Consider the following 13,972-nt stretch of genomic DNA (forward strand, 5'->3'; position numbering starts at 1 on the left):
GTTTTGATGGATATCCCACAATCGACCAAAAAGGTCATAAAGGAAAAGAACTAAGCTTTCTTTATATCCCCTTAAAATTCGAATTGCCAAAAATCCCTTCTTAGTGGATCTACACATCGGGGGAGGTTCCTACATACAGTTCCGGACTTAAATATTCACACAGCATACAGATTTATCTTTAATCTTCCATATTTTTTAAACGAAGGCCACAACTTTCGTACGGGTTTCAAAAAATATTTATTTGCGTATAACTTATTGAAATATATGGAAAAACTAAACATAAGTTGGCACATTTCAGAAAAAAATTTAAATAATGTTTCGAAGTTCGATTTTAAGGGGACAAAAATATTCACACAGTTTCTAATTTTTAATAGGAAAATAGTTTTTTTTAATAGTTTAATATTTTGTCGTGTGCACCCTGTAGTAGGGCAAAATTTAAAAAGAAGAAGACGAAAAGAAAGTTGGCAACGCAGGGAGGTAAACAATTTGACAGCTGGAAAATAGGAACAAAAATAAAGAACTACACTGCAAATGGCTGAAATTGAAAGAAAATATTGGGAACCATATTGGCAACCGAGGTTTCTCGGTCCCTAAAAACTAAAATGCCGGTCCTTTTTTTTATTTTTCCCTGCCTAAGAAGAAGGTGGAGCCCGTGGCCGTCAGTAAAATCTGCATTTAAATTGAATTTTTTTTATTTTTTTATTATTCATTTAATAAATTACAAATTTAAAACTAAACTTAAAATAAAACTTAAAAATAAATAAAGTAATACATCAAATTAAGTAAAACAGGATAATAAAACTAAAACAGCCAACGCTGAGCCACGCCATCGCCAGCTCCATCCATCGTGGGACTACTCTGGCAAATTCGCACCATCAGTCCTGTGGTGCACAGGTATTAAGGTTTTCGACATAGTGTACTTCTTACCCGAACGACAGGACGAACGGAACCAGCCCTTTTAAATAATTTCCATATATAAAAAGAAAATATATAAAAAAAAAAAATTTTTTTAGAAAACAAAAAAAAAAGAGAAATATATATATACGTTAATAGGCATACCTTGCGTTAGTTGCTCGAAGCCAGTCCGCTGGATGAAATTGTTCCAAGCGTGCGCGAGAATGATAGGATTGAGCTCAGGCCTAGTTAGGAATAATCCCGCGGTACATTTCAACTCATAGGTTGCCGGAAACCTGTATATACAAAAAAAAAAAAAAAAAACACAAATAATTTAAAAGGTCATTATAATATTTGTTTGTTACTTACCGGAAATACCCGAACCGACGATAAAACGGACGGACAGAAAACCATCCTGCAACCACCTGGCGTCGAGAAACTTCCATCCTTGAACCTGAAATAAGAGGGAAAACTTTAATTAGAATTAAAAAAAAAAAAAAACTCAAAATAAAGTAAAAACTAAATTGTATAAAATTAAAATTTAAAAAACTAGAATTTGTTAAAATATTAAAACTAAAAACTAAATTTGCTAAATTTTAAAACTAAAATTGTTTGAATAATTTAAACTTAAAATTTGCCAACATTAAAATTAAATCCTAAGGAAACCTTGTTAAACCTCTCATTTTAAATAAACCAAACTTTTTTATAATGTTTAATTGAATTTCTAAAGTGTTATCATTAGTATGATGTGGTAATTTTTTAGTAATCGGCGGTAAGTAGGGTGACTAAATGTTTGCAGGGAAGATCTGGGACGTCGAGGAAGATGACGTCATGGCGAGGATGAATCCTCGAGAGGGAGGGTCATAATTTGTGTATAGGTATGACCGTAGGGAGATGCAGGACTACTTTTGGCCCCTTTTTATAATAAATACCCCAAATGCTGGTATGAATTTTGTGTCAGTGTGTGTTCGTGGTCCAGATTGCCGGCAAGAACCACCCCATCCGGCGAGCTTTAGCCGCGCAATACGCGGGCATACCAGCGCCGCTAGCAATCTGGCCACTCAGTCCCTTTTTGTTTATTTTGTTTTCTGTTTGTTCTTTTAAACAAACAGCTGACCAGCACACCACTACATAATGGCGCCCAACGTGGGGCCCGAAGTAGGTCCATAGACCAAATGATAGGGACTATCGTTACCCTGAAATCTACGTAGGCCGGTTAGGTTAAAAAGAGTCCCTAGCTGTAGCTACGTAGGCGGACGGGATAATGTATTGACATTTCTAATTTTTTATTTTAGTTTCAATAGGTATGAATCCCTAATTGCGCATGATACCTATTGTTCTCACAGATGTAAGTCCCGGTCTCGAGGACTAAAGAGTCCCGATCGCGTTGCGACATCTAGTGTGGGCAATAGGATCATCCGGAATTCTGGATTCATTCGGTGCTATCCTTTCCTAACGACTTGAGGCTTAGAGATAATAGACACAGTTTATTCTCTAAATGCTCAAGTTGGAAGGAAGGATAGCGACTACATCCCTCTAGATTACAATAACCCTAAACTAGTTGTCTTAATGTAAGAATACTTACGTTTTAGTTCTGCAGGAAGTCTAGGAAGGTAGTCCTTGAATACTAGGAGAACGTAATCCTGGTCAAGTTGCACCTCATTAGTACGTGCTGTAGAAAGACAGTTAGTTCTTGTTCATCCTTTTGTTGTTTTGTTATTTGTTAGTACTCTGCATCTCCTGAAACCAGAATAGGAAAAAGAATTAGGTCATATCTATACACAAATCAGCAATGTAAATTGTGAAATCTTACCTGCGAACTTTTATTTACCCGAAAATGCCGCCCGCATACAAGTTATTTAAGTTTTTAAATTTTGAGTTTTGCTTTCATTTTCTTTTGAGTTTTTTTTGGTTTGAAGGATCAAAAATCTTTTAGTTTATATTTTCTTTTGGAACTTACGCTGCAAAAAAAAAAAAAAAAAAAAAAAAAAAAAAAAAAAAAAAATTTCTGTGCTACGAATTTCGTATTTGTATATATTTGCAATACCTTAAATAAGTGTGAATTTTGTTTTTTTTTAAATGGTTTTAACCCGTCGCGCGAGTCGTTTAGGACAACAAACCAACGCTATGGCGACGACAAGTAATGTAACTTGTAGTACCGATACCCCTAGCACCTCATCTGTCGTGACATTTACGAATCCAACTACAACCGCAGTCAGTACAGCAAATCCTGTCGCCAGCACCCAAGCATTTCATGACCTTTCGATCAGCTCCGAGGGTGCTAACCAGACGGTAGTGTCTCCAACCTTTCTGAGTGAGACCGCGCAAAATATAAGGAGAGAAGTTCGAGAGAGCATGGCAGGCCAAGGAACTGATAGTCCAATACAAGTCAGTGATGTTCAGAACATTGTGAGTGCCTCGGTTGGTTTACACCAAATACAATTTATGAAAGAGGTTGATAACAAAATACAGAAAGCGTTGGACGATATGAAGCAGCTTATATTGTCGTTGCCAATGGCTAACCCCGCTCCAATGCCAACAATGTTGTCCCCTATTGATCATGGAGTACCCCAAACCGAGCCACCAAGAACCTTTTTGGAGGCACAGCCGTCGGTTTATGGTCAATTAGCAACGCCACCTGGCCAGCCAACCTTTCAACAACCACCACCTTTGATTCCAGCTCCAAATTATGTGCCTATCGGTCCAGCAGCTCCCAGAGTAGTAGAAGCTAGTATCCAGCCGCCTCCGGTGCAAACACAATATGAGCAGCAACAGTCGCTACTTCAGCAGCAAAATCCCCTGCCGCTTATCCAGCAGCCGGCGGCGTGGTATAGTCAAGTGCAGCAACTTTTGCCGCAGGCAAACCCACAGACATATAGTCAGCAGCCAGCGCAACGACTTAACCAGTCACAACCAGTATTGCAATCACAAAACCAGTTACCATATGTTCAACCGCAGCAGTTCAATCAGCAGCAGCAATTATGGCCGCAGCCGCAGCCAGGTCCACAGGCTAATTTGCGATGTCAGAGTGATTCTCAAACTAGGTATCCACAGGATACTTGGTCCAGGCCCGCCGCTCTACAACGGCCACAGCAACCGCCTCTAAACTACAACTTGGCAATGTCCATGCCAAGACCTCAAGAGTCCTTGGACAAGTTTAAATTAGCTAAATGGGGCGTAAAGTTCGACGGTACGAATAAGACGATGAATGTTCAAGAATTCATATTTAGAGTTGGAGCTCTGAGAAGAGATTATAGTTGTTCCGATGATGAGATTCTGCGCACTTTCCATCTCCTTTTAGAAGGTCCCGCATTAGACTGGTATTGGGACTACCGGAAAATGGTCCATATTAATACCTGGGAGGAGCTGGAAAAAGCCCTGTTGGCCCAATACCGCCGGTTCGAGCAAGAGCATGAGGTTCAAATGAAAATCCTGAACCGACGGCAGCTGCCGCAGGAAGCTTTCGACGATTTTTATAACGCGGTCATCAAGCTCCGAAACCAGCAACAGCACCCATATGCGGAGGAGCAGTTGGTGGAGATCATGCGTGGTAATTTAAAACCATCATTGGCTCAAATGATGTTTTCAATTCGTCTTAAAACGTTGTCCGAGTTTGGTCGTGAAGTAAGGCGAGCAGAAAATTTGATAGCCAACCAAAGGCAACTATACCAGCGAGCTAATGTCACGCATCGTGTAAATGAACTGGTTTGTGAGGACGAGGATTTGTCTCTGATAGATTTGGAGATTGATGGTATTCGGTCTACAAGTCACTATACCTGCTGGAATTGCAAGGTCGTCGGTCATAGTTTTGTCGACTGTCCCGAGCCCATTAATAGACAGTTTTGTTTCCGGTGTGGAAAGGATAACGTGGTGGCTCCTAAATGTCCCAAATGTCAGGGAAACAGGTTCCGGAACCCGTCTCAAACTGGGGAGACGAGGTCGACCGAGGTTTAGGCCCAGTACAAATTAAGGAAAAACAACAACAACAGCAACCACAATTAAGAATATTAAAGAATCCGAATAGGTCGGAGTTTGAGTTCAAATCTGAGCCTCGGCTTCGAGAACTCAAGCCCCTGCATATTCGGATTCAAGAGTACAATGAAGCAAAAAGTAGAATATTCGGTCGAGTGACAAGTAAAATTAGAAAAGCCCGTGAGCGCTATAGGGCAAGAAAAAGAATACGCCATGAAATCTCGTCGGCTTCACTTTACGAGGGTGAAGACTCACGTTTGTATACGCGGTTAAGTATAGGAGGCCAGGAGATAATCGGTCTACTCGATAGCGGGGCAACGGTCACGTGTCTCGGAAAGAACTGCGTGCAATTCGTGGCAAAAGCCGGTCTGAAAGTACATGATTTCAGTACCATTATTAAAACCGCGGATGGCACGAGTCATCCAATTGTAGGTCGAGTTAGGGCTGAAGTTAGGTTTCGTGAGGCGGTAAATGTTATCACATTCTATTTAGTGCCTACTCTGAATCGAGAGCTCTTCTTGGGGGTCGATTTTATGAAGGTTTTTAAAATGTTTGCCAGTCTAGAGAGTCTTACGACCAATGGAGTTAGTCTCTGCGAAGAGGCTGATAGTACCCTAGATGTCGTGACTCATAAGCTGACCCTGGATCAGCGACAAAGATTAGATTTCGTCAGATCAATGTTCCCCTGCTACAGTAAAAAGGGCTTAGGAAAAACAAATTTGGAAATGCATACGATAGATACTCGAGATGCAATTCCAGTTAAAGATCGTCACTATCCTGTCTCCCCGGCAGTGCAAAAGTTGATGTACGCGGAGCTCGATAGGATGCTTGACCTCGGTGTGATTGAGCTTAGTGAAAGTCCATGGAGTCATCCGGTTACTCTGGTCCGCAGGGGCGAGAAAAACCGGCTGTGCCTGGACGCACGTAAGCTCAATGCACTGACAGTCAAGGATGCCTATCCATTGCCGCACATCGAAGGTTTGCTCAGTCGTTTGGGAGACACGATATACATCTCTAGTGTCGACCTAAAAGACGCGTTCTGGCAGATACCACTAGAATCGTCCAGTAAAGAGAAAACCGCATTCACGGTGCCAGGACGACCACTCTACCATTTTACGGTTATGCCTTTTGGGTTGTGCAATGCGGCCCAAAGGTTATGTCGTTTAATGGATAAAGTGATCCCCGCAGCATTTCGTGATAGGGTTTTCGTCTATCTGGACGATCTTTTGATTGTATCTCCAGAATTCGAGACACATCTGGAATTGTTGAAACGTGTAGCTATCTGTTTAGCAAACGCAGGTCTAACCATCAATGTGGCGAAGTCTAAATTTTGTTTTAAGGAGTTAAGATATCTAGGATACATAGTTGGAGGTGGCAAACTGAAACCTGATCCGTCCAAAGTAGAAACCATTACTCGTTTTGCTTACCCTAAGACAGCAAGACAGGTGCGGAGCTTCATGGGAGCAACAGGCTGGTATAGGAAATTTATACCAGACTATGCTACCATTGCAGCCCCAATCTTTGAAACGCTGAAGAAGGGTAAACAATTCAAGTTTTCGGAGGAAGCCAAGGTCGCGTTTGATCGTCTCAAGGAAGCTCTAGTTTCGAGTCCACTCCTTAATCATCCTGCCTTCAACAAACATTTCTTCGTTCAGTGTGACGCGTCTGACGTAGGTATTGGTGCCGTACTTTTCCAGAAGGATGATTCCGATGGAGAGCACCCAATAGCCTACTTTTCACACAAACTAACGTCAGCGCAGAAAAACTATTCTGTAACTGAACGAGAATGTTTAGCTGTAGTCTTGGCGATTAAGAAGTTTAGGCCCTACATAGAGTTGATGCCTTTTACCGTCATTACGGACCATAGTAGTCTGAAGTGGCTCATGAGTCATAAAGATTTGACAGGTCGTTTAGCTAGATGGAGTCTACATCTACAATCGTACGATTTTACGATTGAACACAGGCAGGGGAAGCAAAATGTAGTACCCGATACCCTCTCCCGCTATGATATGGACGAAATCTCGTTAAACGTACCTAAACTCATTGACCTAACTTCAGTTTCTTTTCGGTCCGAGGATTATTTAAGTCTGGTAGAAACGGTCGAGAAAAATGCCGATCAATTGCCGGATTTAAAGGTCGTCGATGGTTTTGTTTACAAACGTACTAAGCCTTACGACGGTATAGCTACGAATGAAGATTTCGCGTGGAAGTTATGGGTACCGTTAGATCTGACAGAGGACATCATTAAAGCATGTCATGATTCTCCACAAGCGTCGCATGGAGGCGTCGGTAAGACTCTGTATAGAGTGAAGGAGTATTTTTATTGGCCCAATCAAAATGTTCAAGTAAGAAATTTTGTTAGAATGTGTCAAATCTGCAAGGAATCGAAACCCGCGAATTCTACGCTCAGACCACCAATGGGTTCCGAAGTACAGTCAGAACGACCTTTCCAACGCATTTTCATAGATTTTCTTGGTCCGTACCCGCGGTCGAAAAACGGAAACATATATATTTTTATCATTTTAGATCATTTAACTAAGTTTGTTTTTTTGAAGGCCTTGCCTAAAGCCAGCACCAAGAATGTGGTGAAATTTTTAATCACGGAGGTTTTCCATAAATTTGGAACCCCGGAAACAATCGTTTCGGACAATGGAAAGCAGTTCGTGAGTAAGGAATTTGCGGATATGATAGGGAATTTCGGTGTCAAGCATGTTAGAACTGCAACTCACTCGCCGCAAGCTAATGCATCCGAGCGGGTTAACCAATCTATCTTGGCAGCCATAAGGTCGTATCTACAGGAAGACCATACAGAATGGGACAAGCATTTGTCCGAAATTGAGTTTTCCTTAAGGTCTTCCGTGCAGTCGTCCATAGGAGTTACGCCTTATTTCGCCTTATTCGGAATGAATATGATTGGCCATGGTAGTGTATACCAATTGGCACGAAAACTTAGAATCTTAAACGATTCCGAAACTAACGTCATTCCGAATGCGGATAGATTGGATTTGATACGGCAGAGAATTCGCGAAAATCTACATAAAGCCTACGCTCGCAACGAAAAATCGTATAACACGCGGTGTCGTCCAGTCAAATTCATACCCGGTCAAGAAGTCTACCGACGTAACTTCCAGCAGAGCAATTTTAAAAACAATTTCAACGCCAAATTCGCCCGAAAATTTCTTAAATGCCGAATCGTCCGACCAGTCGGTAACAGTTTATATGAGGTCGAAGATTTTCAGGGGAAATCGTTGGGGGTTTTTCACGCCAAAGATTTGAAGCAATAGCTTCAATATCTTTGGTGGTTCTAGTCCTAACATTTCTTCCTGAATATCTACCGGTGACAGCGTCTACTAGTCACCTAATATGTGCCTAAATGGGTACCTATTTTCTAATACGTGTTGTCGAGTCTTCATATTAATCTGTCTTTTACTTATTTGCAGTGAATTTCTGTTTCGCATAGTTGTTGATATATCCTGAGCAGTACTGAGTTCTGTACATATCTTTCATTTATATCGTAGTCCAGTGAGATCCATGGCTACTTTGGAATGAATAATTGTTTGTTTGGATCGACTTAAGCCAACGTTTCTAAGCTGGTTACATGTGTAACCGGTCATTACCCTATTAGTAGGTGCAACCCCATCAAAGCCTTCCGGTACTGTGCCATTAAAAGCATAAGGGTTATTAGTCACCTAGGGCAATAACACAATTCTGAGTCCGATCTTACAGCGAGCCGATACCAAAGGAAACAAATGGGACAATACATATTGGAAGAGCAACATGTAGTTGGTCATTCCGTAAGCCGATTGTCACTGGCTGAGATATAAATGATTGGTATTACAGAATCTTCAGTTTTGTCCAGGATATAATCAGTAACGATACTAAACACAATTCATTTGAAGTCAGTAGTAATAACAAGTAGTTTAGGGCCTTGTTTCATAGTTTTTCTAAACTTTATTTTGTTATTACTACCGAATTCTGCTCTAATTATAAAAGGATATGTTTCCTATGGAGTCCGATTTAGACTACCTAAACTAGCTGTCCAGTCTTCCTAATATACTTTCTAATATCAACTACTTTTATTAATATTCACTCACCCGGATTATCTGCTTCATTATCCGTTCTCATTTATCTTCTCTATTGTTGTTGTTATAGTTGTTGCCACCTGAAGAAAAGTTCGAAGGACTTTAGTAGGGATTCAAATAGTAATAAATTTAAGTTTTAAATATTTCATTACAATACTTGCAATTCCCATGAATTCCACTGAATTTGGCTTCTATATGGTGTTTTCGTTCCTTCGGTTCGTCCTTCTCAGGGACACTTGAAGTCTTAACAACCTGTAAGGAAACGAAACTTTAGTTTTTATTATTTTAAAGTTAGCAATAAAATTTTCTAAAAGAATATTTATGAATTGTCTTATGAAAATGTTTATTAGGATTATCTTTTAGAAAATTTTATAACCTAACACTCTTATTTCTATTAGTGTATAATTTTAGTTTTAAATGAAAATGTCAAGGGGCATTTCTCGCCAAAGATCTAAGGCTTCAGCCCGAAAACTTTGGTGGTTTTGGTCCTTGCTTTTCCACCTAACTCTCTAATAAGAGACTTACCTGACCTTTCAATAGGATCTCGGTCTTCCACTTCACTTTCCTCAGGTGTTGAATTAGTATTCTGTAAAGAAAGTGGAAGCACTAATTTAGTTTTTGTTTAAGGTAGTTACAAGGGGTATTTCCCGCCAAAATCTCTAGAATTTACTCTACGAGCTTTGGTGGATTTAGTCCTTGTATTACAATGGATAATAAGTAACATTATTTTATTTTCTTTTATTTTTATACTTACGAATTCTAAACAAAATCAAAGGCCAGTTTGAAGTTCAATATCCTCTAGAAGTTTAATCTGAAAATATAAAGAATTCACGTAATTAGTAAAATTATATAAAGAAAAAGAAAAGAAAAAAAAAAACACAAAAAAACTATTAAAAATAAGAAAAAATTATAAAAAAAAAACATGAATTACAAAAAAAAAAGCCTTTTAGTTTTTAAATAGTTTCAAAATTTTCATTATTTATCACTTATTTTAAGATTTTTAATTTTCATTAGCTTTTTAGATCACAGCACACTTTTTGCGAACACCCGTTTTCGTTATTTAATACACTCTTTTACACAATAGTTTTATTTGCATTTTTTACCTAAATCTCACAATAGTTGTTATAAACAAGTTTTTTTTACTCGCTTTAATACTTTCCTTTTCATCAATTTCTTTTAATTATTCTCAAAAATTTTTGTTTAATTTCCTAAATTTTAACTTTTTTCACTTTCACTGAAATTTTGCACACCACTGTAAAAAATTTTGAGTTTCAATTAATTAACAACACCATAGCCCAGTTCAATAGTTTTATTTCTTTGTTTTGTTTCAAAACGTACACTTTTATCCACGCACTTTTTGTACTCACTGTATTTCCCAAATTTTATTTTTTTATCACAATAACACATTACACTCACTTAAAACACTTTTATTTAATTTTTTTTACACACACTTTTCACACTCACTGTAGTTTCCAAAAATTCCTAATAGCACTTTTACTTAAAAAACACTTTATTTTAAATTTTACACTTAAAATTCATTTTCACTTACCTTGCACATGTCCAACTCCAGAAATTACATCAGCACCTACCCAATAGCTAACTGTAGCCACATTCCTGAAAGACAAACAAAAAAATGCATTAAGAATTTTTGTTGCCCTTGAATGAATTAAATAAATTTCTACTTACCAATATTCCACCAGAATCTGCAGCATCCTCCGTCTTTTCCTGAAAAGAAAATATAAAAAAAAAAAATTTAAATTAGTATTTTTGGCATAATTTGTATTAAAATTTCTAAGTAAAATTAAATAAATTCAAAAATAAAAAATTTCATTAAAAAGTACTTACCATTGTAGATCACCGCCATTGAAAATATTAATAAATGCGTATTTTTGCATTCCCTCTCCTCCCCTTCCATTTCATTCAAACAGCTGTGTAGTAAAATCAGAGTACGTCGCCGCACGACCAGTTTTAACGGCGGTACAGAGTCGCACTTTTGTTTGTGAATGGAATAAGGGTTGCCATATCGCAATTTTTGTTAGAAGTAAAAAAAAATGCCCAAAATTCCCAAAAAAGATTTTAAAATTAGGGACATTCATAATTTCAGGGCGCAAATTTTTCCACCCCATTCTGTATCCATAAATGGATTACAAAATGGTACGGTTTGTCGTGTGCACCCTGTAGTAGGGCAAAATTTAAAAAGAAGAAGACGAAAAGAAAGTTGGCAACGCAGGGAGGTAAACAATTTGACAGCTGGAAAATAGGAACAAAAATAAAGAACTACACTGCAAATGGCTGAAATTGAAAGAAAATATTGGGAACCATATTGGCAACCGAGGTTTCTCGGTCCCTAAAAACTAAAATGCCGGTCCTTTTTTTTATTTTTCCCTGCCTAAGAAGAAGGTGGAGCCCGTGGCCGTCAGTAAAATCTGCATTTAAATTGAATTTTTTTTATTTTTTTATTATTCATTTAATAAATTACAAATTTAAAACTAAACTTAAAATAAAACTTAAAAATAAATAAAGTAATACATCAAATTAAGTAAAACAGGATAATAAAACTAAAACAGCCAACGCTGAGCCACGCCATCGCCAGCTCCATCCATCGTGGGACTACTCTGGCAAATTCGCACCATCAGTCCTGTGGTGCACAGGTATTAAGGTTTTCGACATAGTGTACTTCTTACCCGAACGACAGGACGAACGGAACCAGCCCTTTTAAATAATTTCCATATATAAAAAGAAAATATATAAAAAAAAAAAATTTTTTTAGAAAACAAAAAAAAAAGAGAAATATATATATACGTTAATAGGCATACCTTGCGTTAGTTGCTCGAAGCCAGTCCGCTGGATGAAATTGTTCCAAGCGTGCGCGAGAATGATAGGATTGAGCTCAGGCCTAGTTAGGAATAATCCCGCGGTACATTTCAACTCATAGGTTGCCGGAAACCTGTATATACAAAAAAAAAAAAAAAAAACACAAATAATTTAAAAGGTCATTATAATATTTGTTTGTTACTTACCGGAAATACCCGAACCGACGATAAAACGGACGGACAGAAAACCATCCTGCAACCACCTGGCGTCGAGAAACTTCCATCCTTGAACCTGAAATAAGAGGGAAAACTTTAATTAGAATTAAAAAAAAAAAAAAACTCAAAATAAAGTAAAAACTAAATTGTATAAAATTAAAATTTAAAAAACTAGAATTTGTTAAAATATTAAAACTAAAAACTAAATTTGCTAAATTTTAAAACTAAAATTGTTTGAATAATTTAAACTTAAAATTTGCCAACATTAAAATTAAATCCTAAGGAAACCTTGTTAAACCTCTCATTTTAAATAAACCAAACTTTTTTATAATGTTTAATTGAATTTCTAAAGTGTTATCATTAGTATGATGTGGTAATTTTTTAGTAATCGGCGGTAAGTAGGGTGACTAAATGTTTGCAGGGAAGATCTGGGACGTCGAGGAAGATGACGTCATGGCGAGGATGAATCCTCGAGAGGGAGGGTCATAATTTGTGTATAGGTATGACCGTAGGGAGATGCAGGACTACTTTTGGCCCCTTTTTATAATAAATACCCCAAATGCTGGTATGAATTTTGTGTCAGTGTGTGTTCGTGGTCCAGATTGCCGGCAAGAACCACCCCATCCGGCGAGCTTTAGCCGCGCAATACGCGGGCATACCAGCGCCGCTAGCAATCTGGCCACTCAGTCCCTTTTTGTTTATTTTGTTTTCTGTTTGTTCTTTTAAACAAACAGCTGACCAGCACACCACTACAATTTTGTGGAGTAGCCTATCTTTTTAATGACTTATTTTAATCGTCTTGGCATTGAATCAACCAATTTTTGGTGACGTCAGTTCCAATATTTCATTTTCATTTCATTTTTATTTATTTAATCGAGCCCATATTTTGCCATTCTTGTTGTCCGATTAAAAAATATTATTGAAAAATATTATCTAAGAATAGTATAACGTTCCAGAAATCTTCAGATTTATTTTTGTAAGATTGTTTGTAAGTATTTTTTAATCGGACGACAGAGTAAGAGTTTGGAGAAGGCCAAACACTGAATTGGATAGATATCCCACAATCGACCAAAAAGGTCATAAAGGAAACGAACTAAGCTTTCTTTATATTCCCTTAAAATTCGAATTGCCAAAAATCCCTTCTTAGTTGATCTACACATCGGGGGAGGTCCCTACATACATACATAATTTTATGACATACACATTTTAAAAGTTCAAAATTGGGAAAAATTGCTGTATTGTATAATTGTATAATATTCTCTATGGTGACCAAAACCATAGAGAATAGACATAGAGCGGAAACTCTTCTGTCAAAGACCTTACTCAGTTGTCAGAAATCTAAGTGATGAGAATGTATTAGAAAATATGTGAAAACAAAAACAACACTCGTATGTGTGATTATTTTGAGTAATTTGTTTGACACCGGTTTAGATCTAATCGGTTGGAAAGTTTCAGAGTATATACCCAGTAAGCACCAAAGCCCCAAAAATTCAAGCACTTGAACATTTTGTTGGAATTTGACTTGAATGCAAATGTAATTATACTTTAGACATGAAAAATATTTGAAAATTTATTTATTTTTCAAACAAAAAACATATGGCTTGAATTTATGTTTCCTTTTTACTGGAGAATGCTATTGAAATAAAGTGTAATACAACTATATTTCAATTGCTTGACTATAATTCAAGGCTTGAATTACACTTGCTTTCAACTTGAATTCCAGTAAAAATGCTTATTGGGTAACGGAAATAAGTAGAAAAAATGTTTGTTTTATACATATGTATATACAGTGGTGGCCACCAATTTAAGACAAATACTTGAATTTTTTTCATCAACTGAATTTTAAGTGCGATAGAGACAAAATAAAAGGACCTCTAAGGGTATGAAATTTATTATTAATGTTTCTAGTTTCTGAAAAATGTTTGGAAAAATCAGTAAAACATATATGGACAAAGATATGTGGAAATACGTTGACCCACCTCAGCGAACATCCGC

At 37.5% G+C, this 13,972-nt stretch overlaps 1 protein-coding gene and 2 long non-coding RNA genes across 6 annotated transcripts; 1 reads left to right on the top strand and 2 right to left on the bottom strand.

The window, feature by feature from the left end:
* Positions 1-680: 680 nt before the first annotated feature.
* LOC135962265 (uncharacterized) lies at positions 681-10,964 on the bottom strand. 4 transcript variants are annotated; one of them, XR_010576641.1, is made up of 9 exons: positions 10,794-10,964; positions 10,635-10,673; positions 10,498-10,562; positions 9,703-9,759; positions 8,961-9,534; positions 2,480-2,855; positions 1,264-1,348; positions 1,060-1,190; positions 681-955 (listed from the first exon to the last, which is right to left on the bottom strand). It is a non-coding gene; the product is annotated as an uncharacterized LOC135962265 (long non-coding RNA). The 4 variants fall into 4 exon arrangements; XR_010576639.1 differs by having other exon boundaries at positions 681-1,190; positions 8,961-9,028; positions 9,106-9,534; positions 10,794-10,962; XR_010576638.1 differs by having other exon boundaries at positions 681-1,190; positions 8,961-9,028; positions 9,101-9,534; positions 10,794-10,962.
* On the top strand, positions 2,958-6,044 carry LOC135962258 (uncharacterized). Its single transcript, XM_065514099.1, has one exon. The coding sequence runs from the start codon at positions 2,974-2,976 to the stop codon at positions 4,846-4,848; it is 1,875 nt and encodes a 624-aa protein (XP_065370171.1). The 5' UTR covers positions 2,958-2,973; the 3' UTR covers positions 4,849-6,044.
* Positions 10,965-11,385: 421 nt separating the features above from the next.
* LOC135962277 (uncharacterized) lies at positions 11,386-12,058 on the bottom strand. Its single transcript, XR_010576642.1, has 2 exons — positions 11,969-12,058; positions 11,386-11,895 (listed from the first exon to the last, which is right to left on the bottom strand). It is a non-coding gene; the product is annotated as an uncharacterized LOC135962277 (long non-coding RNA).
* Positions 12,059-13,972: the final 1,914 nt, after the last annotated feature.

This window comes from Calliphora vicina, chromosome 1, assembly GCF_958450345.1.
Source record: "Calliphora vicina chromosome 1, idCalVici1.1, whole genome shotgun sequence".
NCBI classification, from domain to species: Eukaryota; Metazoa; Arthropoda; class Insecta; order Diptera; family Calliphoridae; genus Calliphora; species Calliphora vicina.

What these genes read in the sequence shown, in the direction of transcription:
- LOC135962258 (XM_065514099.1), top strand. Translation starts at nt 2,974, where the DNA reads ATGGTTTTAACCCGTCGCGCGAGTCGTTTAGGACAACAAACCAACGCT.